We start from the raw sequence: 27,456 nt of genomic DNA, 5'->3' as shown, positions 1-27,456 counted from the left end.
GTAGTGGCAGTGGTAATGTGAAGGTTAAACATAAGAACACATTAAAAGTTTTTGAACACTCGGATGTCCAAATTAAAATAGGATGGGTCTCGTCATTATCGAGGACGTCTCATCTTTTCAAAGTGCACGTCAAGACAGTCACTGTGAGAGACAGTCCTTTTACTGTACAGCAAACTATAAATAGGACTCTCTGGCTGCTTACTAACTTACTTTTCAGACTGGGTTGCTTTGCGCTGCTATAGGTCTAACAACACCCACGCACTCTGAACTAAGGCTGCACAATATATTGGTTTTTTTTTTACCATCATCGCGATATCAACTGGCGCAATAAATACATCACGAAAGGCTGCGACATATCTCAAAAGAAAGTCAGACATTTTTTGGTGTTAGTTGAAAAAACACGTCAGTGAAAAAACTGCACTTTAAAATGTAACTGTCATTCTTTTTCTTTTTTTTTGGTGGTGCTTTTTATATTCAATTTAATGTTCAATAAGTTCAATATATATCGTTATTGCGATATTCAACAACGCTATCACATATTTTACTTACATCGTGAAGCCCTACTCTGAACTAAATGTTTTTGTCATGTCACACCTGATGGAAAACATGTTTAACGAAGCACAGAAAAGTGTCACCAGACCAATAACACCCTAGATCACCAGTTTAAGCATTAATAAAACTGTACGGTCTTTAAACAGGAAGAAGTTATTGACCTCATCTGAAAGAAACTGGTGCACCAAGAAGATTTTAATTTATAAGCACAAGATCAAAAGTAATGCACCAAAGGATAGGGCTGGGACGGTATGGATTTTTTTCAACCGCAGTTGAAAAGCAAGAAATTCCTGCGGTAGTGTGGTATACGAGAGTAGCGTAAGTTAGAACGAGAATGGCAGGGTGCCTGAAGTGAGTGATGCCAGTGCCCGTGCAAGAAGAGCGAGTGATAACGGAGAGTAGCGTATGAGTGCCTCTGTGAGAAAGAGAGAGAGGAAAAAGAGACAGCAAAGTTGATGTAAAGTAAGTTAAAAGTGAACAATGAAACAACAAGCTAAAGCTTCTCAAGACACAGTGCTGGCAGTAAAGTGAATGGTGTTGCCCCTGAAGAAATATCGTCTTAACCCTTAGCCTACAACATATGTTGCAGTCTGGGTGCAGCCCGTCTAGCAGCTGAGCAGGCAGAGAGCAGAGAGGGCGACTCGGCAGTTCCCTAACTAGTTGCTCTCTCTACCAATACAAGCCGCTCTGTTTTAGGCTAGGAAACGTGCATGCAGGCTGAAATTCAACCGTGCCATTTTATCGGGATAAAGCTATAAACAGAGAGCACTCTGCTAGCTGCTAGGCTAATGTGCAATGGTAAACACTGCAGCTGTAACATTAATGTGTCTACCTCAGCAGAGAACAGAGAAACCTCTTTGCCTTCCCTTCCATGTATGTTGTTATGGGTCATGGAGCATTGCCCTCCCCAACTCGTGAAAGGTCGGATTTGCTCCATCTTCCGATAAGTTTTGTTTAGAAAAGCTTAAATCCATGTAAGACACAATGTCATCAGACACAATCCATGTCATTAGAAACCATGAATACATGTCATTAAATACAACGTGGCCGTGCACATGTGCAGGCAAATGTTTTTTTTGCGGTGATGACGATGACGAGCTCAGACCCGCGTTGAGATTGCAACTTTTGAGCAAAACTGAAGTTTGCTGCACTCTGGTGAATTTTTCCTTTCACCAACAATTTATGTTTTTTCTGCATCAAGTTAAAGGGAAAATGTCTTTTTTATTATTACTAGATTTTTTTTTTGGGGGGGGGGGGCAGTTTTGAGGGGGGGGGGCTGTAACCTCCCCGTCCCTACTGTCAACTACACCTATCACCTGTGCACACACACACAAATAGTCTCACTATCTTTGTGGGGACCTGTCAATGACATATGATAATATTATTCTAACCCTAATCCAAAAACCAAGTCTTAACTGTCAACCAACCCTTTAAAGTTGTGGGGGCGAGCATTTTGGCCCCACAAAGCTGTCCGGACCCAACAACTCTGTTCCCGGTTTTTGGACCCCACAAATATAGTTAAACGAGAAAACACACGCACGCACGCACGCACGCACGCACGCACGCACGCACGCACGCTTTCCCGCTCTACTTTGAGCTTCTGGTTTTCCTGTTTTAATTTTTTCAGTTACAAGCCAAGACTGTGGATGACTCATAGTTGTTTGGCAACAGCTCATGGGAAGCAGGGGTTTGATCCACATTAAACTCACAGCAACCGCACTGGAATTTTGGTTAATATTCAAACTTCATCATTTAACTCTACTATGTCAAAATTACTACGAGAAATGCCCATCATGCCACACTTTTTGGGCATTTTTGGGACAGTAAACAATGCATGCATTATATCAACCATGATAGATAAGAGATTCTTATTTTGTCTTCTTCGCTCTGTCATGTTTGGAATGTTTTGGCCATTAAAATAGAATATGAAAGCATGTTATCAAGGGCTTTAAGCAACCCAGAATCCTACCGTAAATTACTTTGGTCTACTAAATACAGATTAACTTTCTTAAAACAACTGAGTAACTAAAGTGAAATTGAATTAAACTACAAGAATTTTATTAATTTGTGGCTGAAGTCATGAAGGAAAATGAGTCAAAAAAAAGATTTTGCAGCAAGTGAGTGAGGCCTCTGAGAGTTTGGTGGTACTCATATGAAAAACCACAAGTATCCAATGATCCTGGAGAATTGGATTCCAAAGCCAGGAATACAAATCCTCTATTTGATTTGCACTCTTCTGAAAGGCCCTGGGTCATTGCAGGTCTTGTGGGCGGTTGGCTGCCTGACAGCTGCACAGCCACACACTCTTGGACTGATCAGTCTCTCTTGTCGAGTCTCAGTGCAGCTACACAGTCTTTCTTGTCCAACCGGTTGATGAAAAGCTCCCTTTTTTCATCCAGCCTGATTAGAGCCAGAAGTAGGGTGGAAGCAGCCTAATTTTACTCTTTTTTTTTTTTTTAACAGTAAATCTGTTTCTGTTTGGTATGCCGCTTTCATTTTTTTTTTTTTTTTTTTTTTTTTTTTTTTTTTTTAAATTGCATCTCATGTGAGCTTAATACCAGTATCTTCAAAAACAGATGTATCTACTGTGGCAGTAGTGTGACAATCACATGGAACCTATTCTCACAGTGTCCACCCACTCACTCTCTCTACCTCTCACACCGGTTCTCCATAATGAAGCCAACCACCTACAGACGCTGCTTGTCCCGGAGCACACCGCTCGCTGCTTTGTGCTGATTTCTTTGATTTTGACACCTCAACATCCTGTTCGCCCCCGCACTAGTATCTGAGGTCCCATATGAGAAGTTAAACAGAGAGCAGCATCATTTATATCCGAGAAACACTTTCTCTTCTCCCCCCGCTGCACTGTAAAAGTACTTTTTTGTATTGTGTTGTGTTGAGTTAAATTTAGTTGATCAGCATGTAGGGCTGGGCAATATATCAATACAAATCGTTATCGTGATTTGAGACTAGATATTGTCTTAGATTTCGGATATCGTAATATCCTAACATAACACAAGTGTTGTCTTTTCCTGGTTTTACAGGCTGCATTACAGTAAAGTGATGTCATTTTCAGTTACCCAACTGTTCTCGCAGTATTATTTGCCATTACTACATTATTCATTATATCCACATTACTGATGATTATTACAACTCCCTACTGACAAAGCTACTGCCACCAAACATTGAACATAAAATAAAGTGAATGAACGCAAGACAGCACAATGTTATTTTGCGTTGGGGCCTTCCAAACAGGCCAGGTTTCTGTAATTACCCCCCCCCCCACAATCCATTCTCATTTCTTGCCAAATCCGTGTTTTAGCTTTACTAAACATTTCATCGCTAACAGCAGGCAATCTTCTTAATTTAATTCTTCAGAAGACAGAGCCAGCCTATTTGTCTTGGAGGATAAAAGCCTTTCAAAAGAACTGGCAAACAGCCAGAGGAGATGCTACATGCGTGAGCTCACAGCGCCGGCAGCGGGTCAACATACTGTCGCACGTTTGACTGTCATATATCTGGCAGACACAAACATGGTGCAAGACCATGCTTGCTCTGCATACAGATAACAAAACCGTTAAATGGTCTGTTGACTGCTGAGGGAACATAAATCTATGCAGCGCGATGAGCTCACCGGGTGAAGAGCGGTGAGGTTTATAGATACTGATTTAATAACCAGAAAGCATTCATCTTTGGGGACTAAGCTTATGTCCACGATGAGCTGTTTTTCTTTCTTTCTGATTTATATGTCTGGGTGGCAGCTCAAGCAGAACTTCGTACAAAGAGACGAGGGCCGGGTATCGGTTTCAGCACTGTAACATAACTGAAGCGAACATTTCGTCAATACCTTTCTCTGAGAAATGTTTAGTCGACAAAGCCCCCTTTTCATTCAACAAAGAATGTGTTCGTTTTCAGTAAAGGTGTCATGAGCAGAATTTGGCTTCAAGCCTAACTCTAACACGCTTCTTTCAGCACCAAGAACTAGGGATGGGAATCTCTGGGCGCCTCACGATTGACGAATTGATTCTAAACCGATTATTGAGTTTGTTAGATTTTGACCTATGCAGTCACACATAAGTTTTAATTACATTTTTGTCTACTGAGGTTTTTATTTTGTAGTCATTCCATGCTTAAGCCCAAAACATGCTTATTAAAGTCACCTTCTCTCACAGTAATCTTCCATGTCAGAGGCTTGGGGGGGGGGGGGGGGGGGGGGGGGGGAGGCAGAACACTGAAATATCTGCCATCTGCTAACACAACTTCCTGTTGATCTCTGCACAACTTGTACACAAATGTGTTTGTTATTCACACTGAAAAAAGGAAAATGTAAGGATAATTCTGTTTTAATACATCTTGGTTCTTTTTTAACTCAGTTTTAGTTCTCGTTACTGTCAGCTATGACAGTCAACCAAGACAGGAAACGTACTAAATCCCTTGATTGTCCCACAATGCAACGCACAAAGGACACAGAGAAGCTACCCACAGCTGCAAAGGATTCTGATGAATTGCAGATGGTGGTGAATCAAAAACATAAAAACAATTCAACAAAAAAATGTATAGGAAAAAAAACATTTACTTTCTCTCAGTCGAGTTTAACTGGCAGTGACTTCCCAAAGTTATAGTTTTATTTATCTGGCGCACATAATTTCCTGTTAGTTAACCACACACTAGTTTCTTGTATATCTCTGAAGAATTACTATATATAGAACGTACTGTAAACTATGTACTATGGAAATGGGAAACTGCTCATGTACTCAATCAGCTTTTGTAAATATAGAAGATGTGAGTCAACCGATAAGTAGAATAAATTGTGTTTGGCAAAGATTCCCTTTTTTTTGCGAGCTGTGTCTGTCCACCACCACCAACAATGTGTTTTAGTTATCATCAGCTGTGAGAAGCTACTCCATCCAATCTATGATGTCCATCAACAACAACACATATTTAATAATGCTGGCATGTTCAAAGAACATTTTGGCATTGCATGCGAGTGTGAGCGCACTACTCACTCAACTGTACACGGTAAGAATTACACAGAGCATCCATGTTAGTATGCAACTGGGACACAGCTTCGGTGTCTGGTACCTGTAGTTCTTTTCTGGGAAAAGTCCCTCTGGCTCACAGGAAGTGATGTATTTTAGCTTCCTGTTTGTTGTAAATATGGGAACTAGGCAGTGTATTTATGTGTGTGGGTGTACAGATAAAGAAAAGAGTGCCACCGTCAAAAAGAAAACTTCATCAAGAGAGCATCTGAGGACAAAGGCTTCCCAGTATAGTCTTTAACTTCTACGGGTAAAGAAAAGACACATTTAACATCGCTGACACCTCTCAAACTCATAAGCAATCAGATTACTGCTTTCTTCCCCTCTTGATGCTACACCAGTATGCTAATAAACGCCAGTTTACACACATTAAATACAGTGATAGACAGATTAATCGATCAGCCGATTTATCGGGCCGATGAATGCAATTTTTTAGATCATTAAGAAAAAATGTCTGCAGACACATCTGCAGGTAGCCTTGTCAGTGTGGCTGCTGAAGAACAAAGTTAACGCTCAACCTTGTGTCAATTCCTCCATTCTACGGGGCACATGTTAGCGTCACGGTAACAAGCCTTCAACCGGCTTAACTATCTTACAGGGCTTGGAAACTTTTGTATGGACATCCCAACGTGTAATTCATTTATTCGATTTTTCATTTGGGATGTGCGGAAGAGGATTAGGGCAACATGTGAAAAAAAAAGTTCTGAGCTCTGAGAAAAAAGTCAGAATTGTGAGACAACACAATTCAACAAACAGTCAGAATTCTGATTGTTTGTTGCTCGTGCACTCCTTTCTGTTTGTTTTCCATTTACACAGCCAGAGCTGTCTAGGAACACCGGATTTTCTGTCAGCACACACAAAAAATAGGGAGCTAGACAAACGCGAAGAGATATTCGTTGAATTTGACAAAAAGTGTACTGGATTTCAGTGTTTCCTCTATGTTGATCTGAACATACAGTGGTGTGAAAAAGTGTTTGCCCCCTTCCTCATTTCCTGTTCCTTTGCATGTTTGTCACACTTAAGTGTTTCGGAACATCAAACCAATTTAAACAATAGTCAAGGACAACACAAGTAAACACAAAATGCAATTTGTAAATGAAGGTGTTTATTATTAAAGGTGAAAAAAAATCCAACCATCATGGCCCTGTGTGAAAAAGTGATTGCCCCCCTTGTTAAAACATACATAACTGTGGTTGTCCACACCTGAGTTCAATTTCTCTAGCCACACCCAGGCCTGATTATTGCCACACACCTTCACAATCAAGATCACTTAAATAGGAGCTGCTTGACACAGTAAGGTCCCACCAAGATCCTTAAAAGCTACACATCATGCCGAGACCCAAAGAATTCAGGAACAATTGAGAAAGAAAGTAATTGAATCTATCAGTCTGGAAGGGTATAAAGCCATTCCAAAGCTTTGGAATCCAGAACACAGTGAGAGCCATTATCCCAATGGCGAAGACATGGACAGTGGTGAACCTTCCCAGGAGTGGCGCGCCGCCCAAAATTACCCCAAGACGCAGCGACGACTCATCCAGAGGTCACAAAAGACCCCACAACAACGTCCAAAACTGCAGCCTCACTTGCCTCAGTTAAGGTCAGCGTTCATGCCTCACACTCAGGAAAAGACTGGGCAAAAATGGCCTGCATGGCAGAGTTCCAAGGAGAAACCACTGCTGAGCAAAAAACATCAAAGCTCGTCTCAATTTCTCCACAACACATCTTGTGATCCCCAAGACTTTTGGGAAACATTCTGTGACCGTGACACAAAAGTGGAACTCTTTGAGGTGTGGTGTCCAAGTATATCTGGCTAGAAGGAAACATGCATTTCATAAAAAGAACACTATACCAACAGTAAAATATGGTGGTGGTAGTGTGATGTCTGGGCTGTTTTGCTGCTTCAGGACCGGAAGACTTCCGTGATAAAAGGAACTATGAATTCTGCTGTCTACCAGAGATCCTGAAGGAAATGTCCGACCATCTGTTCGTGTACTCAAGCTGAAACGAACTTGGGTTCTGCAGCAGGACAATGATCCTAAACACACAGTAAGTCCACCACCGAATGGCTGAAGAAAACAAAATGAAGACTTTGGAGTGGCCTAGCCAGTTCTGACCTGAATCCATTTGAGATGTTGTGGTATGACCTTAAAAAGGCCGTTCATGCTCGAATACCCTCTAATGTAACTGAATTAGGACAATCTGCAGATGAGTGGGCCAAAATCTCTCCAGACGCTGTAAAAGCCTCATTGCACGTATCGCAAACGCTTGGTTGCAGTTGTTGCTGCTAAGGTGGCCCAACCAGTTATTAGGTTTAGGGGGCAATCACTTTTTACACAGGGCCATGATGGTTTGGATTTTTTTTCACCTTTATTTAACACCTCATTACAAATTGCATTTTGTGTTTACTTGTGTTGTCCTTGCTATTGTTTAAATTGGTTTGATGTTCCAAACACTTAAGGTGACAAACATGCAAAGGAACAGGAAATGAGGAAGGGGGCAAACACTTTTTCACACCACTGTATGAAAATTTCTGCCGCCAAGGTATGAGAAATAGGGCTGTATGTCCTTGAGAACTGTGTTTGTGTGTCATTGAGAACTGTAAGTGGTATAACTTACGTTGTCAGTTCATTTAAGCCTGTTATCGTATTAGTCTATAGTTCTTGCAAATTTAAAATAAGTTAACTGGTGATTTTCCTTGTTTGTATTCTTCACTTGCTAGCTAAATTGCACGTGGCTGTTGACTCAATGTAATAGCGATTGTTGAACGCCCTTGCTCACGTTTGTATTTTAAGTGCATTATTTACATGCTGAAGTAGGTACACTGCATTAAGATAATGTAATTAATAGTGGGTTTACTTGCTATATATATATATATATATATATAATTCTTATGCATTGTGTATGGTAGCCTTTACAAGGTTATTTATTTCTTTGCAGAACCACACACACACACACACACACACACACACACACCACCACACACCACACACACACACACACACACACACACACACACACACACACACACACACACACACACACACACACACACACACACACACACACACACACACCAAAGCTACCACACATGTTTGTACTGTGCTTGATTTTAATAAAGCATCAAAAGAGAGAAGTTGTCTCTGTCCGTGTTTTAAGAGACACACCTGGGGCGACGTTGGAAACCAGAATCAGCTACAGTGAAGTTTCAAATACAGTCCTATTCCAGCCCTCACCAGCAGTAATATAATATAAATTGGAAATGGTCTATAGATGTAGTCATTTGGGTTCTGGTTTCCCTATGAGGAAATTCATTTTGTAGACGTGTTGTAGATGTTAAGTGCCCTATAGTTCCTCAAAAAATACAGTTCAATCCCAACTGAAAATGTGCCTCATTGTGTGTAAATAGAGGTGAATAGATTTGTTTGTGTTGCAGCAAAGCGTCAGTTCGGTTTCATATGTTAAACATTTGGCGGCAGAAAAAAAATCCTGAAGGAAATGCTGGATTTACATCACTTAATATCATTGTTGGGTTGGGAAAGTGACTTTTAAAAAGTAGTAGTTTGCTCGTTACTCCTTCTTAAAAAAAGTAATCCATTAGCCTGCTTTACTTAGTTACCCCCTATGGAAAGTAACTTTTACGTTATTCATTAACTTTACTTTACTTTTAAAAGCAGGCGTCTCTGGCAGAGACTGAAGGTAACTATACATAAACTATCTTTGACCACAAAGCCAATCTAAGGTTTATCAGTAATTGTTTGAACTACACTGCAGACAGGATTCTGTACCCACAGAGTGACGGCTGATTCATTATGAACGAGTCCAGCGCGGGTTGAATACACATCGGCAGGTCATCGGTATTACACGGTGTTAGTGTAGGTAGCTAATGTCTGTATCGACTCGTACCGGTGGCGCAGCCACGATGGTCCGTGCATTGTCGTAGACACATGCAGCCTCTTTTCTGGAAATCCTTGCGTGTCCGACACAAGTCCACTGCATTCCGCTGCTATGTATTACATTACTTTACATGTCGTTTAGCTGACGCTTTTATCCAAAGCAACTTATTTTTTTTTTTACAAAACCAAAACTATATGTCAGAGGTTGCACGACTCTGGAGCAACTAGGGGTTAAGTGTCTTGACCCGGGACACACTGGTTGAAATATCGCAGTGGGACTCGGGTCTCCCACGCCAAAGGCATGTGTCACATCCACTGCGCCCATCCCCACCGCAGCCACCTGTGAGGGTGTCAGCTTTGAGTCTGCCTGGCCTGCTCGGTTTGTAGGACGGCTGATTTAACCGCCAGATGAGAAGGCAGTGTCGCTGTCAAATCTGTCCATGGGAAAAGTAACGCTGTGCCAAATTGAGAAAGGAACTACGTTTCGTTACCAAATTTTTCGTAGTAGCGTGTTACACTACTTTTTACCTAAAAAAGTAGTTACGTTTCTGTAACGCTTTACTTTACACACAACCCTGCGTTTCTGTTACTTTACACACAACACTGCGAACTATACCTTTAAATAAATGTTCATTTAAGTTCAGCAATTTTGTGTCTCATTTGTTGTTGTTGTTATTAAATTGTTGCCTTTCATAAGTTGCAAAAAAAAAATAACATGATATCGACATCATATATCAGCCATCGGCAGTCCGGCTGTCTAAATATCGTATCAGTATCGACCATAAAAAAAAAACGTAGTAGAGTATGTTATATGTCATTTAGCATAATTTGACCATATTGTGATGCTGAATATATTGCTATTGTAAAAACAATGTTATTAACATATGCTAATAATTTCAGCCATATGACCAGTCTATGCAGATGACCCATCCCTATGTGGGCACTTTATTTATTTTTTTATTTTTTTTTATTTTTTTAAAGTCTGCATAGCAGACATATGTATTGGACATTACGAGAGGAGAAGAATGTTGTATATTGGTATCGTCTTGTTATCAGTGCAGTTAGTTGTTCAATCATCTGACCATGATATGGTGCAAGCCATACAGTCAGCTGACAGTTAGACACAGGCACAGTGCTGCACAGTATCAATACACCCACATCAAATCTTTTCAAAGTTGTCAAATCACCATCATTATGAAGCATTGGTACATGATAATTACTGTTAAAGTCAGAGATCGTCATTGAGAGCAGCAGCCTCGGTATTTTACACTTCAGTTCCCTCCAGCACTGAGCCACAGCCGCTTAGCCCACAGATGCTGGCAACCGTCCTCATGTGATATTTACTGTTCCCCAGTGCCTTGCCGCCCCACCAATTTACAAGACAAGTAAACACAACATCAGCACATAAGGTGGGACAGCAGGGCCTACAGATGTGCAACAAAAGCAGCAATGTGCAACAGTGTTTTAGCTCCTGTTAAACAGTCAGCATTGTGGGGCCAGAGCTTTTGAAGCACTCCAGATTGTTGCTTTCTTGCAAAATGTCAACTTGACTTGGACATCAAAAATGTAAGCCTTATACTTTTTCAAAAAAATTTAGGAGTCAACTGTTGTGTAAAAGATCACATACAGTGCAAAACATTTTATATAGCCAAGTTCACGGTGTAGGCCCTACACCTTTGTGTATTTACCCAGACAGCAGAGCTCTTTGATACCCTGACAGCTGTGCTGGTGGTCTGAGGATGTAGCTGCTCAGTACATACAGCCAAGAGGACCATCATGCAACTATTAGCAAAAACTTCATTTACAGAAACGTTAATTTAAACAAAACCAGGTGTTTCATTAGGTTAACGAACTCTGGTGCCATTAGTTGCAACCCCTCTGTATACAGTCCATGGTCAAAACAGCGCGAGACAGATGAAGAAACACAGAAAAAAAAGGAGTTAGGCAACAGTCACGCCTCAAATTTGACTTGACCCTGCGTGCCAAAATAAAGACAGCTGTTTGAATACAAGGCTAAAACCGAAACCTAGCAGCAGAAGAAGTAACTGCAGCAGCTGTTGAGCAACACTTCAGGATACGCGGCGGCAGGCAGGATTGTAGCCTATACACCTCCACAGTTACACAAGTGCTGCTGTCATTTTGCATCACAGCTTGGCCACATTACTATTTGAAAAATGAAAAGGTTAAAGGCCGTTGCTTGACACTAAATATATATATAACAGGTAGCTTATTAACGTTCAAGCTAGGTCTATTTAATTAAGTGTAGCGTAGTACAAGAAGCCTAACCACCATAAGCTTGCTTAATTGTTAACATTTTGTAGGAGCCCGCCTGTTTTTTCCCCACTACCTCTTCGAACAGAATATACCAGAAAGCAAGAATTGTAAAACGTTAACTCGCATTTATATTAAAAGCTGCTTTGAGAAAGACACCGCCGAACGAGCCTGACATGTACAGTTTGGTAAAATGCTAAACGTCATGTTGTCCGTCGTTAAGTTTGCCGAATAGCAAAACAACACAAATTGCCAACTTTTCTGTATTTATGGCACAACATAAGAGCTGCATATCCGAACACAGTCCAGTTTCCACACACACAAACAAATCACTAAACAAAAACCAAAAATACGTTTTTCGTTGCTTCACTCACCCAAACTGTTTGTAGAGGAGTCCATAATCCGAAATTGAAGTTGTGGAAGTTTCTCTAGAGATAAAGCTTGGACTGAGGTGTGTTTTCCATGCTGTGAGAGGAGTGTCAGAAGTCACACTCCGGGGACGTCAAACGGCCAGGCTTAGCAACAAGAATACCGGAAACGTGGGCAGTTTTCCTGTAAATGGAACGCTATTGTTCATGAAAAATACATTTCATTAAAAATTAAATCATAAATCACGGGGGTGGTAAATTATAGCAGTTATGGCGATAAGAGTTAATGAGATAACGAAATAAAAAAAATAACACATAGCTAGTTGAAACATTGAAAGTGTCCTCCGGAAGTTCTACCTTGTTTTGGCTAGCTTGACGCTATTCGCGAAAGACCACGCATGATGAAGTTGCATCAAAGTAGCATGTATTAACTCTCACCAACAGATATTGTCTCCAGCAAATATTATCTAGATGTAGTTTACCAGAAGAATGCAGTATGAAACTAGCAACACAACTTTTCCAGGCAACACCTCAGCGCTTGTCAAATACAAGCTGAGACTGTATTTGTTTGGAGGTAATTGTCACCACCAGGCGACAGGGTTGTGTATAGTGCACGTGCATTAAATTGACGACCCCAGTATATGCCCAAAATATAACTTGGCACGAATTTAAATATGAATTACATCTTTATTAGCGTTCACTTGTTACATTTTTTTTTTAATACATCTAGTATAAAAAGCATAACGCGCATGTGTTCTTTTTTGTCTTAACAGCATGGGGTAACTTAGTGCCACATAATAACTATTATAAAAACAGTCGCCAAAATATATTAACGACATAACAATTTAGAGGAATGTACAACACAATTCAATAAATACGTTTTTTACTGCAGCGGACAGAAAAGAGTTTCGCGGAACCATGTTTTTGCGCCAATGTGTCTGTTGTTATTGGGGAAGCGAATGTGTGCAGGACCAGGATGTTCTGCCGGCTTTTCATCATGGAGGCTTCTAGAGGGTGATTTCTGAAGGAGACTACTTTCTTCATACGTTCGTCGGCATAAATGGTGGGTATTCCCACAAAATAAAACGTTCACACATAATTGTGCTATGGGTATAGATCTATATTAGTCTAAAATGTATATCGGTCGTGTATTACAGCATTCATTTCTTAATAATAATTTACCTGACACCTGGCCAATCTTACATGCGAAACTTCATATAAAAATGTCTCAGTTTTAAGGTGATGCAATGACCATGATAGGGTGGTAGTGCAAAAGTGGTTGAACAGTGCAATAGCTTTTTATTAAAAATGAACTATGACTATGAAAAGACAAGAATGTAAACATAAAAGAATTGCTTGACAAACAAGAAAATAAATGATATACTAAAAAAAACAATATATAAAAGGGAATAAGCTATAAGATGTAGATGTTATGGTCACAGTCCAAATTGTGTAGGCGGGCAGATATAGCCTATAAGACAGTCAGGTTTACAGCAGAGAAAGTGATGTAATGGAAGAATTGGATGACATTACACTCAATTCATTTAAAATTCAACTCATTCAGTCAGCATCACTGTCGTTTTCCACAACACAATATATTTAAGTAAAATAGTCTTACCAGCTTGTCTTGAGTGCAAGTTTGTACAGCATTTCTCAAAACTGTCCATGCAACGTTCATTGTCCCTCTGCAGTTCTGTTCTCTGAAAGTCAGCGTGATGGCTCGACCATGAAGTGTTCCCGCTGCTTACTCCAGCTGCAGTGTCTCAGACTGGTGGGCCAGTCAGCCAGGTCTGCTGCCCAGCATGGTGCTCTGCTCCGGTCAGCCTCCACCAGCCGGCCTGACATGCTACATAACACCCAGGTAAACTTTAGTCTCCACTCATAGCACCAGACTCAAAATGTTGGTCATTTCATGAACTTTTCCTGAGCGATGAGAGTCAGTCTTAAATCTTGGATACATAAAACCCACTAAACAGTAGAGCTGCACAATATATATATATATATATATATATATAAAATATTGCAAAAGACATTCTGATTTTTTTAATGTTAATTGAAAGAAAATATCAGTAGTAAAACTGCACTTTATAATGTTACTGTCATTCATTTTAGTGATGCCTTTTATATTGAATTCAATGTTCAGTTTGTTGAATAAAAAATTGTTGGTAATGATTTCCTTTCATTTTTTATTTTTATTTTACAAGCATTTCTTTTGCATTTTAGCCAAATATTGAAAGCAACAGAAATGCAGAACTAAGTCCACTTTGATATGTGTTTATTTGGGGCGACCTCTAGCTCACCCAGTCGAGTGTCCCATGCAGGCTTAGTCCTTGGCGGTGGCCCGGGTTCCAATCCGACCTGCGGCCCTTTGCTGCATGTGGTCCCATCTCTCTCTCCCCTTTCATGTCTTCATGTCCTTTTTTTATTATGGTGCAGCCCTACTAAGCAGCACCTGTTACACTAAAAGTCTCACTGTTTTCTTCTTGCCAACAAATTGTAGGTGTTGAGGCGTTTCCACGGCAGCCCAGCATGTGCCAAGAGTCGACCTGTACCTGCAGAGTTCATCAATGAGGACGACAAGAGGAGGGACAAGTCTTTGGTCACCCATGACGACCTGTTTGAGCAGGTGGCCAGAGAGGTCAAAACCAAGGCCACATTTAACAAAGTGGTGGACGTCTTCATCAAGAGGGACATCAGGCGGCGGGGTCACGTGGAGTTTATCTACGCTGCTTTGAAGAAGATGCCGGAGTTTGGCGTGGAGAGAGACCTGGCCGTCTACAACAAGCTTCTGGATGTTTTCCCCAAAGAGGTGTTTGTCCCCAGAAACTTTATCCAGCGAATGTTCAACCACTATCCCCGACAGCAGGAGTGCGGAGTGCAGTTACTTGAGCAGATGGAGAATTATGGTGGGTGTTTGTTACAGGACTCAGTCCGTCATGGAATTTAGTATGGCTGGATCAAAAACCGGTTGCTGAACTGATGCTTTTTTTCAGTCTCTGGGCTAGGGCTGAACGATTTGGGGGGGGGAAAAATGAAATTGCGATGTTCCTGATAAAGATTTTTATTTTTCAATTTTTAGCTACATATTGCACCTTATACAATCATGTTAAATAAAGTCATAAAAACATATGAAAGATCCACTAAAAATAGGACATTTCTGTAAAACAAACTCATCCACATTATTCCAGCATTTATCTTGTGAAAAAACAGCAAATATAATAATTAAAAGAATAAATAAATCAAATGTTAGACCAAGCATTCAACTAAATATTTCTTTTGATAAATTGCAGTCATCATGATTAGCTAATCACACACACAAATCGCAATGTTGATTTGAAAACAATTCATCCTTCAGCCCGACTTGTGTTACTTGTGAGTTTTTCCGGCATGCTTCTATGAGGTGTAATGTTAGACAGCCAATCAGCAGCATTATATAAGGATATACTAAGGAGGCAATTCGGTCGGTGCCTAAAAAGTATTAACTTTATGGGCGCCTGGGTGGCTCACCTGGTAGAGCACGCCCACTCCTCGACGCACTCCCCTTTGCTGCGTTCTCCTTCTCTCTCCCCCTTTTTCTCTTCCTCTGTCCTATACAAATAAAATGCCCCAAAAATAATCTTCAGAAAGAGTATTGAATTTGTTATACAGCCCTAGAATTTAGAGAGGGTTATTCCGTACAGGGAGGGATCTGCATGCATTCTCTCTCAAGGAAATGTCTCAATGATTGTGTTTCAGGTATCATGCCCAACATGGAGACCAAAGTCCTGCTGGTCCAGATCTTTGGGGAGAAGGGCCACCCCATGAGGAAGTACCAGCGCATCATGTACTGGTTCCCCAAATTCAAACACATAAACCCCTTCCCCGTCCCCCAGCAGCTGCCTGAAGACCCAGTGGACTTGGCTCGCTTCAGCCTCACTCGCATCGCTAATGACCTGGATGCGAAAGTCACCGTCTACCAGGTACAACTGTACCCTCTGGATTGGGAGACAATACGTCTGTTTAATTTAGTTTAGAGAGTGAGATGTTCACATGAATATCCGTTTTTATGTCTCAGTACAGAGCTGGAGCCGGGCCGAGCTTAGCACAAAGACCAAACAAACACGGACCAACAGCTCTTGAGCTCACTGATTATTTTATATCGTTCTTTTATTTCATACAGAAACCGAAATGTGAAACCAACTATTTGTGCTGAAACTTTTTTTACTGACAAAATAGTGTGTCCATCTGCAGCTGTCTGTGCTGTGTCTCCAGTTGTAGCATGATTTCAAGAAATGGTTCCAGTGTACAGTTGCCCTTAAAACCACAGATGTTTAAAGACACAAGATACAGCATGTTATTAGGGAGCACTGAGCCTCAGGGGTCCAGTCTTTACACTAAGCTAGGCTAACTACACCCTGACTCCAGGTCTGCACTTAATCACACCGACATGAGGTTGACATCCATGTTGTCATCTCACTCTGTGAATATAAAGTGTACTCCCCAAAATGTTGATCTTTAAGTTCACAAATAAAGAATCACCTTTTTTTTTAGCTATGTTAAACAATCAATTGTTTAGCCTGCATATAGTCTTTGCCAAACCCTCCTCCATAGCGCGCTGAAGGAGAGTCTGGCTAGTCCACACAGCATTCGGGGCTGGGAGGAAAACGTGGTCTGGTTTGTTCGCATTTCTTTAAACCAATCAGAATTGCCATGGGCAGTTCAAAATAGTTGTGAGAGAGAAAACTCAGATTGGACAGATAGTCTATCTTGCTGTCTCAATTTACCCTGCAGCGATCTGAGGAGCAGTCAACACTAGTCCTCATGAATCCACCAAATTTAGAATTCCAACACAAAAAAAGTGGAAGAAAACGGAAAATACATGCATCCAGTGGAATTTCCTGCGGCACCGGGGCAATCCCGGATGTGGAACGTTAAGGATATAGACTAGCCTGTATAAAACTACAGCTATCGTGAACCACTTCACGGGAGCTGTAGCTTTTCATGTTTTCTTTTAATGTCTTTTTTTGTTGGAACAATTTAGCTATAGTCAGTCTGAAAAAAACATCCAGATTTTTGGCTCTCTTGCATTTTTGATAGTTCACTACTCAACGGGTGTCCATCTGTCAAACTGTTTGTTTAAAGCCATTTACAACGAAGGTAGTAACATAAGAGAAAAAGTTACATAGTTTGACAAAATGGCTTTTTTTGAAGCTTTCAAGCCTCAACATTCACTCAAAGTCCACTTACTGGCTTTTTTCCCCCCCCCCAGAGCTTTTAACTCTATCGTACAGTTTTATCTCAGCGCATGTAACGACCATAAGATGGTCATTAAAAAGTTAATCAGCTGACCTTAACTTTTCTTTTTCTTTTTGTTGGTTAAACTATCTAGCTTGAGACTTTTCAGGCTCTATTGCATAAGTTTTTGAATATGTAGCATCTCTGTCTAGAACTACTCGTGTAATGTTGAGTACAATTTCCTTTTTTTTTTAAACTTTATTCTCACATGTTATAAAATCTGTCTTTGCCAATAATGGTCTGTTTATTCGCCCTTCCCACTAGCTGCCCTGTACAGACATCACAGAGAGCGGGGAGCAGATCACGCTTCCACACATAGTAGGTATGGAAACTATTTGTTTGTCTCAAGTTGAATGTGTTCCAGCAGTTTAAAGGATTCCCACTGCTCGTGGAGTGTCAGGAGTTGTGTCCCAGAGTGCTTTAGTAAGAGCATATGAGAAGAAAGAGGTCGGGGATTGTGAGTCTGTATACTGCTGTAATTTTACAGAAATATATCAGATATGGTTTTCTCTGATCAATAATTGCAGTAAATGTTTTTTGGAGAGGAAACCAGAGAAACAACATTACCAAACCAGGAACCCCTCCATCTTAAAAACGTATGATTGGTACAATGGTGGGATCAGACCCATATCCATGCAGTCTGGTGCTCATTCTCTTTGTTCTCCTTTCCTTCCTGTGTTGACTGCAGGTATCCAGAGCCCCAGCCAGATGGAGCTGCTGGCCGAGCACAGCCCCAGCAGGCCCGTGTTTGTCGAGGGCCCCTTTCCTCTGTGGCTGAGGAAGACGTGTGTGTACTACTACGTCCTCAGGGCTGACCCCACACCGCCTGACGAGAAGGTGGGGAAACCCTCTGCTACTATCCAGTATTAAGTTACAACAGTTAATACAGGTCATTGGTGTTAATGATTGATGTGTGGAAATCAGTGTTGGATAATTTAATTTGAATAAATGATTTAAAAAGATCATGAAGAAGAAAAGGAAGGATTGATACAGGTGTGTGTGTGTGTGTGTGTGTGTGTGTCTGCGTCTGCATGTGCGTGTGTGTGTCCGTGTGTGTGTGTGTCCCTCCCTCCCACAGGTTGAGAAACCCTTTGACCCAGAGAGGTGTTTGGCCTTCCCTCTGCAGCTAGACCTGGATCTGGACCGTGACATGGGGGACGAAGAGAGCTTCGATGTAGAAGACTGTAAGATTTATTTTCGTGATTGTTTCTGACCTGTGTTCAGAGTTGTTTATAGGGATGTTCATGATTAACCGTTAACCGACAATAGGAAGTTTGACCGATTAACACTGTCAGTTTAAAGCTACAGTGCGTAGTTTCTGTTACCCCATGAGGAATTGTAAGTGATGACAACAAAACTGTCGGCGCATCCACATGATACAAGCCTTAAGTGACCGCGTAAGTTGCGTTTTAAGCTCTTTTTTCTACTCGGGACTCTGCTGGATGGCACTCACAATGGTGAACTATGTGAGACACGCCCCTATATCGATGAGGACTGGCCGGTTAAATTGTCCGATTATGTATTTTTCCATCAACCTGCCTGGGGACTACAGGTGGAAAATAGCAATCTGCTAGAACCTGGCACAGCGCATATTCTCTTGTTGTACAAGATTAATGTTTTATTGTACGCTGTTCCTGTCTTGAAATAAATAAATTATAATTATCTACACATAGAGTATGCCAGGCTGTCACACAGCGGGCTCAGACATACACACCGCGGACTGCTGTTCCAGGAAAGTGTCTGCATGTGTCCACAACAATGCACAGAACATCGTGGCTGTGTGACAGTCTACAGAACAGGGTTCAACGTTATGCTTTTTTTTTGGCCCCTATACAAATCGTAATAGAAGATGGGGAAAAAATCCGCCAAAAGCACCCAAAATGCACAAGAAAAAAGAAACTTTCAATATGTCAAACTTCGGAAAAAGATAAAAACGTTGAATAGCGTCAAAAACATAAACAAAAATGTTGACAAAAATGATCTAAATCCTAAAAAAATTTGAAATAAAAGTGTCATACACTAACTTAATTCTTGATTTGTACATTCATGGGTTGATATATTTACTTGCCCAACGGGATGTTTTTTGCCCGGGCCATCGGGCAACCCTTATTTTTAAACCCTGCGGAAAGTAGGTCCGAGCATCCCAGATGGGGAACTGGGACTCCGTTGCCTACTTGTCGGTTAACAGATAATGAACATTAATTGAACGAGGGTTGGCTATGGGTTAGAAAAGAACTAACTTAGCATCCCTAGTTATTCAGAATGGGAAACTTGATATGGAGTGTGTAATGCAGCTGTTGTCGTGTGTCCCGTATCCAGTGGATGAGGGTCCGGTCTTTGCCATGTGTATGACCAGCCAGGGAGACGAGGCCGTCCTCAACCAGTGGATCTCTGGCCTCCAGCAGAACAACCCCATCCTGGGTCAGGTCCCCACTCTGTTCCGCCTGGACGCTGGGCCCCGGCAGCTGCAGGGGCCAGCTGACACAGAGTCAGCCCACCACCACAGGACAGACCCAGGGCCCCCAAGAGAGAAGAGACAGCCTGAAGAAGAACCGGTTGTGATGGTAGACGAAGAGCCAAGGAGAAGCCAGGGGGCCAAGTGGTGAACAGCAGTCAGACTGTAAAATCCTATATAAATAAATATATATATATTTATTTATATAGGATTTTAAATATATATATATATATATATATACTGGTTCATTTATCTGGGGAACACACTAACTCAGCACAACCTGAAAGAGACTGAATAATGCTGGTAAGATTCAGAAATCAAATAAATTAAATTAAACAAAGAACGCGTGCTTTCTCATTTTCAATTTTATTTATAGTGTCAAATAGTAACAGAAGTTATGTCATGACACTTTACAGATAGAGTGTGTCTAGACCACACTCTATAATTTACAAAGACCCGACAATCAAGCATTTGGTGCAACAGCGGCGAGGAAAAACTTCCTTTTAACAGGCGGAAACCTCTGGCTCTTGGTTTGTATAGGTCTAGTTTTTTATTATTTTAAGATCATTTTTTGGACAGTTTTTATGCCTTTATTGGATTGGACAGCTTAGACATGAAAGGGGAGAGAGAGAGGGAATGACATGCAGAAAAGGGCTGCAGGTCGGAACCAAACCAGCGGCCACTGTGTCAAGGACCGAGTCTCCGTACATCCAGTAGGTGCGTGGTCCACCAGGTGAGCTACCCAGGCGCCCTAGTCTACATTTGAAGGGATCTAACCCTTGTGTTGTCTTCCCGTCGACTATGAACTGGTTCTCCACCTTTTTTGTCTAAATGGAAAAAGGCGCTATCAAACGTTTTGTTGCTTTTTTTATGCTTTTTACACTTCTGTAAACGTTTTTGTCACATTTTTTTCAATGCTTTTTTTTATATCCATGGTCAATAAACCTAATTTAAATGACATACATCATTTTTACTGAATATATGAGTTATTTTGACTAATACGTAGTTGAGATCAGAGAATGTTGAGTGGATCACACAGTGGTTTATGTCAAAGTTTTTCCAAACCATTTACAAAAAAAATAAAAAATTCAAATTCATAATGGACTTTGAAAATGGGTCAAAAAAGACCCGAGAACAAGTGTTAAGCAATGGATCCCAAACGGGGCCAGGACCCCCACAAGGGGTCACAAGATATATCTAAGGTGTGTTGGTATTTGTCATTTACAGGATAGGAATGCAAAAAAAAAGACATATTTCTACCAGACAAAATCATGTTGATTTGTTTGCTTTAATTTCTAGTAATCTCTTCCCATAAAAAGTAATTTAAAGAAAACTGGCCCTAACCATAAACATATGCGGGGGGGGGGGGGGGGGGGGGGGGGATCAAAGTAGACATTTATAGGGTTTACAAGCCAGAGAGGTTTTTGAAGTGAATAAATAAATATTTCTATCCGTCTACATATTTCCACATACATGTATATCCATTGTAACCTAACAGGCTAACAGGTGATGCTAGTTGTGCATCTTTTTAGGTGGTAGGTGTCAATAAACCAAATTGAAAAAGCAAGACTTGGTGAAATCTCTTCAACAGAGATGTAGTTTTACATCCAGCAGAATATCCTGTCACAATCACAACTATAACCTTTGCACTCATTAGCCCAACAAATGTTTAAATATTTTTACCAGCAGTTTAGAGTCCAACTGATCTTAGCACACGTTTCACAAGGCCCCCCTTTTTTTTTTTAGTTTAATGTCCCCTAAAATGTCTGCCTTTGCTAAACTGACTTGTATCTAAAGCAAAGTGTGTCACTAGAGAGGTGTTTTCACATCGTTGTACTGAAGGTGGAGATGTCTGTGCAAGCTCTAGGGGTGGGGGTGGGGAATCCATACAGCATGGTATCGCAATATTTTCCGTTGCAATACTGTATCGATAGACAGACACCAAGCATCAATCTATTATCACATATGTGTCGGTCAGTTTGTCTGCTTGACCATCCCATTTTGTAGCGATATAATTGTAGTGAAATGAACAAACAGAAATTCATCTTTTTAGATAAAACAAAATGTTGACAAAAGTTTCCTTGTGGGGACATAATTTGAAGTTGGAAAAAAAGGTAATAAATTGCAAGTATTGCAGAATATTGCAGTATGTTTAAAATCACAATAGTATTGTATCACTGTGTGATCCGCCAGCTGCCTGTCGCCGGAACACACTGTAAAAAACGCGGTCTCTGTAGACAGCCCAGGGTCTACAGACGGTAACGAAAACAAAACGTGCCCACCTGCACCACGACGCAAACACAAACAGTGTTCCAGCCAATAGCCGACAAGAAGGATTTGGGGTGTGGGGGTGTGGGGGTGTGGGGTTAGTGTGCGGAAGCGTAGAAAGGAGGGGGAGGGGCAAGCTAGTCTTGTTTTGTTTGACGTCAACAAGAAGTAACGTCACCCAACATCGCTTTAGAGCACCTTTAACACATGGCTAAAATGAAAAAATGCCTCAAAGAATAAGCCCAAAGGTAGAAAAGGTTTATTACTGAAAATTAATTTTAACATTCCCTTTAAACTGGTAAACAAGTCATCAAGTCAGAATTACATTCTCAGAAGGTAAAATAGCTTGGTCGCTTCCAGCTATTTCCGCTGTGGTGCAGCTGTGCAGGCAGTTTCTCCAAACATGAGCGACCTGTACGGCTTTGTGCTCAAACACAACATTATTTCAGCATTTTACTCTTAAAAATCCTACCAAAAAAAAAAACGTAGGAATGCATTCTAGAGTTCATATCTGATATACAACTGTTCATTCGGTTACTACTCATGCAGGAAGGCCTTTGGATCCTCGATACTCACAAATGACAAACTCCTCTAACACTGAACTCTATATGATAGGAATAATGCGTCATTAATAATCAATAATCAGTCTATAAGAGATTCAATAAATAATGAACACAAGAAAAACAAACTATTGTGAAACAGCACAGTCAAAGAAAAACATTTGGCATCTCATAACCACTTTAGTATGTAACGTATTTACAGTGCAGAGGGTTGGTTCCATGTTGTTCATCACAGGGTGAAGCTGATATGAACTGCGGGAGGTTTTTACACACAGTCGAGAAAGTCGTACAAAACGTCTCAATACAAAAAGTTGCCATCAAAGAACATATGTAAGGTTCAGGGTTCGAAGATGAGCATGGTGCAGTATCACATATAAAAATCCTGTGGAACAGTTCCAGACTGCCATGCAACAATCCAGAAACTAATGAACTAACAAGGGCCTGGAAGAGGGTGGGACCCGGAAGCAAATAAACTTTATACAGAAGGGTCAGCTCTACCAAATCAACTATAGTAGAAATGTTGATTGGGGCGGGGGGGGGGGGGGGTGGTGCTGATAACTTACGTGTAATGTATTGCAACTATCCGATATCAGGGGTAAGTGTTGTTCACCTCTGACATTCTACTGCCTTTGTAACCCATTCTATGTATATGTTGAATTGTTTGTTAGACATTGTTTGATCTATATTAATTCTCTGTTTGAAAGCAGTAGTTTGTCCCACAGTTGGCTTATCACCGATTAAGATTAGGATGGTCTCTGGCTCCAAAGCAAGACAAAAAACCCTAAACTCCTTTTTACAAAATAAAAGCTAGACTCATAAGCAATAAAAACCCCCTCGTAATTCAGTGCACTCACATTTTGCTGAGTCACTCTTACTTGGCCTGGTATGACTAGTAGCTCATGGTGGCTAATGTTTCGATATATGTGTAACAGCCATAGCTGAGTCATTTTGGCTTACTGTATGAGCCTTCTCTACTTCTAAAGTTACACTACAATTTTCAAAAAGTCATGCGGATTCATTTCATCACGTTTTGGTGTGACCGGGCCTTAAAGCTACAGTGCGCAGTTTCTGCTGCCAACACTGTCAGCGAGTCCAACCCTGATACAACCCTACGTGATCGCACATACGCCCCCACCCCTCCTCCACGCAGTTGCTAGTGGCCAAGGAGGACACGGAGGATTAAATAAACATGGACTCTTCAGAAGAGGTCATTGTCTTCACTCGAGTTTTTGCGAGGCAAAGTCACCGGACGCCACCAATCTTCTGAACGTACCCATGCTGAGAAATACAGAGAGAGTTGTGTGGAGCTGATAGTCTTAATTAGCGTTGGAGCAACTCATTTGGCAATGGCTTAAATGTAACGGATCTTCATTAATATCAAAACGTTATACACTACAGCTTTAACTGTGATTTGGTTACCCACAGTTAACTATGTAAACCTTATAAGAAAATCAAGACCTTACTTTTGCCTGTTGTATTTTCATGACCTTGCAGATGATAAAGTATTTCTGATTCCGATTATAAAATGTTTGGCCACAGGAAAGAATGTTGAGTTAAATATTTCACAAGCTACGCTGGCCACTGCTTTATCCTGCCATGGATAGCACAGTGAAGAAGAGGAGTTGAGCAGAGTGGCACGGTCTGGGGAAATATAGAATGTCACAATTTCTTTTGCATCACAGAAACAGTTTATCATTCTGCGTGTGATCACAAAAATGTTGAAATCAAATTTGAAAGTGCCTTTGTAGATACAACTTACTTTGGCGGTAAAAAAAGAAAAAACGTATTTGATTTTTCCCATATGGTTTGCCTAGGAAGACCAATGTGACAAGACAGAGTTACATGGAATAGTCTGGCATTGCCAGACCCTCCTCCACAGCGCTGCGGTGGAGGGTCTGGCTAGTCCACACAGCATTCTGGGATGGGAGAAAAACGTGCTCTGGTTTATTGGCATTTCTTTAAACCAATCAAAACCATCTTGGATGGAACTAAGCTCCTCACAGAGCCGCCGCAAAATAACCTGAGGAAGGAACTTGTTTGGGTGGAACGTGTCTCCGTTCAAAAGTTGTTTTAGTCGTGCATCAGAAAACTCTGATTGGACAGATAGTCTAGCTAGCTGTCTGGATTTACCCAGCAGACATCTGAGGAGCAGTTAACCCTAGTCCTGGGTAACTAATGCATAGACCGGAGTTTAATGCCAACACGGAGAAAGCGGGAGGAAATGGACACCGGCAGAATATCCTGCACTCCAGAACAATCCTGGAAGTGGAACGTTGTGGATTTGAACTACACACGCAGTGCTTAGATCACAAGTAGGGCTAGGTTTTAGCATGTCACCAATAAAAATTTGAATGTTTGAATTTGAATTGTCTGGTCTTTGTAAATGATAGAAAACAACTGAAATGAGAATTTGGGGAAATTAGGGAAATTGCTATTATCTTGTAATTGCCACGTGTTCAGCAAAAGTCTGTTTAAAGGAAGGGTTTTATTATCCTATGATGGCCTAAATGCTGTTTCCAGACCTTCTTATCGATTAAAATTAAAGTCTGTGGGGAAACACTGAATGCTTCTGGTTGTTGAGGTTGAAAAACAGACAAACCTAAAGAAATAATTCAAAGTTTAAAGAAGTAGAGCAAGAATTTGAAAATTATGTCAATATTAGTTTGATGTGTGTTTTATTACAGAGATAGGTCCAGGATGCTTTAAGCCTAGCTTAGTACAAAGACTGCATTTCCCAGAATGTTGAAGATTTCCTTTAAATATTTCAAACAGTATTACACAGTCTCAGTTGTCATAGTGTCAATGTAAAAAAAAAAAAAAAATCCATACTGGCTTTTATGAACCCACATTACAACCCTGGTAGGAAATGAGGTAAAGCTGCTTTTCGGGGTGAATGCTCCATATACAACATTCTCTTTCAAGGTGAAGGTAAACAAATTGCTAAAACTACAATAAATTAAAAAGACCAAGTGTGGGTTTTTCTCTCCTGCTCCGTTCTCTTCGGTCCTCTCTTCTCCTCTTCAGTTCATGTGTGCTTCTGCAAAACAAGTCCAATAGGTTTAATAAACGGAAGAAAAAATAATGTCAAAGTCTGAGGTGAATAAACAGCATACAAGGATTCTAACCAGAAGCTAGGCCAAGGGTAGCGCTCATCGCCCCCAACCTGAGCTCATGAGATCATTTATAGGATTAGAAAAACAAAAACAGCTTTCAGATACATAGAATGAATGTAATTTTCCACAGTTTATAATTTGATGCAAAAAAGATAGGGCATCACTGTGACATCCAAGTGGAGAAAAGTCATAAAGTTAGCAAAGTTCCTCCAAACATGGCCACAGAAATTAGTAGCTTTTACACAAATTAATGATTAAAAGGTCCCATATGGTGAAAACATTTTTTGGGGGGTAAATTGGTACACCGTACAGATCAAAATACGGAGTGTGGAAGGTTAGCTGGAGAGTTGCCAGTTCACCTCCTGGGCACTGCCAAGGTGCTCTTGTGTATTTTATGATGCTAAAATGACTGTATATTTACATGGAGTCTGGTGGCTTTAGCAAACGCGGATGTTTTTATGTTAAAAAAATAAAAAAGCATTGACCTCCTTAGAAATCCTTTCCATAATATTGTTGACACTTATCAACAAGATATTAATCTGAGCCTGTCAGTGGCAAAATGAGCACTTTTGTGAACGTAAATACAAGCTGCACAATTGTCCTATTAACGTACATTGGAGCTTGTTTCGCCGCTGCCACCCGCAGAAATCCCGCTCAATACTGGACCAATGTCAAAGATTGTTGTTCCATCAGTCATTTAGACACAAAAACATAGCAAAATAGGGGCCAGCTTGAAAAAAAAAACAGTAGATACCCTTTAAGCAAGGGTGTGTTTTATTGCTTATGAGTTCAACTTTTCATTCTTAAAAAAGGAACATGTGTTATTTCTTCTTCAAAAGGTCCACAGTCTCACTTAGTCTGACTGAGGTACTTTCCGCTGGACTAATACCAGCACAGCAAAATGTTGTTCACTAATTATGTCAGTCATCCTTTCACTTGTTGAACCAACAAACATATCAATAAACATTACTTGGGCATCTACCTTGCCTTCTCTGCAGTCATACTGTACCTGCCAGGGTCTCGCTGTGCTGCCGGAGCTGGCTGGTGAAGAAGCGTTCTCGCTGGGACACCTGCTCGTCCCAGGCCTCCAGTATTTGCTGCTGCTCCCTGGGCTCCAGGCTCAGGGTGTCTGGGTGCGCCTCATCGATGTGGGCCCTGACTCCCTCCAGGCTGTGGGAGTACTGCAGGTCCCCACACACCATGCACACCAGCAGCTGGTTGAGCGGATCGTAGTCCATGAGGTAGCGGTTCCTCCAAACAGCGTCCGGTACAGGACCATCCTCGCCGGTGTTATTCTCGTAGTCAGAGAACAGAAGCTCATCTGAACAGACAGTTGAAAGAGAAAACGTTTTGTGACAGCTTCTCCGTCCTAAAGTGCATTCCTTTCAGTTCAAAGTGACATAGTGGATACGTTACCTTCTACTGGGGCTGGGTAAGTTGCGAATGAGTAGGATCCCGGGTCAGTGTCCTCTGAAGTGCTGTAAAAGAGATGGAATAGTTTCGTTTGGTATTATCCCACATTTAGCTGGTAGCTAAACTAATTTCCTGTCAATTATACACAATTTCCCACCTCATTAGATGGTCTGACTCTTCAGAGGAGCTCACCCACGGACCAGACTCCTACAGGGATTAGAGAGAGAAAAAATAAATCTGGATTTAATAA

The 27,456-nt window shown here is 41.0% G+C and overlaps 3 protein-coding genes across 7 annotated transcripts in view; 1 reads left to right on the top strand and 2 right to left on the bottom strand.

Annotated features, from left to right (window-relative positions):
* Positions 1–12,323, bottom strand: part of eml3 (EMAP like 3) — a 57,390-nt gene extending 45,067 nt beyond the window's left edge. For all 3 annotated transcript variants that reach the window (XM_032544605.1, XM_032544606.1, XM_032544607.1), the window contains exon 1: positions 12,130–12,323. In XM_032544605.1, coding sequence (XP_032400496.1) covers positions 12,130–12,154 — 25 coding nt within the window. In that variant the 5' untranslated portion in view covers positions 12,155–12,323. The remainder of the gene's footprint in view (positions 1–12,129) is intronic.
* Positions 12,324–13,034: 711 nt separating this feature from the next.
* On the top strand, positions 13,035–20,189 carry ecsit (ECSIT signaling integrator). The gene is made up of 8 exons (XM_032544612.1): positions 13,035–13,186; positions 13,815–13,984; positions 14,624–15,029; positions 15,859–16,082; positions 17,662–17,719; positions 18,086–18,234; positions 18,476–18,581; positions 19,717–20,189. The coding sequence occupies exons 2-8, from the start codon at positions 13,850–13,852 to the stop codon at positions 20,001–20,003; spliced, it is 1,365 nt and encodes a 454-aa protein (XP_032400503.1). The 5' UTR covers positions 13,035–13,186; positions 13,815–13,849; the 3' UTR covers positions 20,004–20,189.
* Positions 20,190–25,338: 5,149 nt separating this feature from the next.
* Positions 25,339–27,456, bottom strand: part of si:dkey-28a3.2 (uncharacterized) — a 10,126-nt gene continuing 8,008 nt past the window's right edge. For all 3 annotated transcript variants that reach the window (XM_032544603.1, XM_032544602.1, XM_032544604.1), the window contains 4 exons: positions 27,364–27,413; positions 27,210–27,271; positions 26,803–27,114; positions 25,339–25,717 (listed from right to left, as the gene is read on the bottom strand). In XM_032544603.1, the coding sequence (XP_032400494.1) occupies positions 25,701–25,717; positions 26,803–27,114; positions 27,210–27,271; positions 27,364–27,413 (441 nt within the window). In that variant the 3' untranslated portion in view covers positions 25,339–25,700. The remainder of the gene's footprint in view (positions 25,718–26,802; positions 27,115–27,209; positions 27,272–27,363; positions 27,414–27,456) is intronic.

The sequence above is a fragment of the Etheostoma spectabile genome, chromosome 19 (assembly GCF_008692095.1).
Source record: "Etheostoma spectabile isolate EspeVRDwgs_2016 chromosome 19, UIUC_Espe_1.0, whole genome shotgun sequence".
In the NCBI taxonomy this organism is placed as follows: domain Eukaryota; kingdom Metazoa; phylum Chordata; class Actinopteri; order Perciformes; family Percidae; genus Etheostoma; species Etheostoma spectabile.
This window is presented reverse-complemented; position numbering and strand designations above follow the sequence as displayed.

What these genes read in the sequence shown, in the direction of transcription:
- ecsit (XM_032544612.1), top strand. Translation starts at nt 13,850, where the DNA reads ATGAAGTGTTCCCGCTGCTTACTCCAGCTGCAGTGTCTCAGACTGGTG. An exon ending in TGAGCAGATGGAGAATTATG is followed by an intron (nt 15,030 to 15,858) that starts GTGGGTGTTTGT and finishes ATTGTGTTTCAG; the next exon opens with GTATCATGCCCAACATGGAG. An exon ending in CGAAAGTCACCGTCTACCAG is followed by an intron (nt 16,083 to 17,661) that starts GTACAACTGTAC and finishes CCTTCCCACTAG; the next exon opens with CTGCCCTGTACAGACATCAC.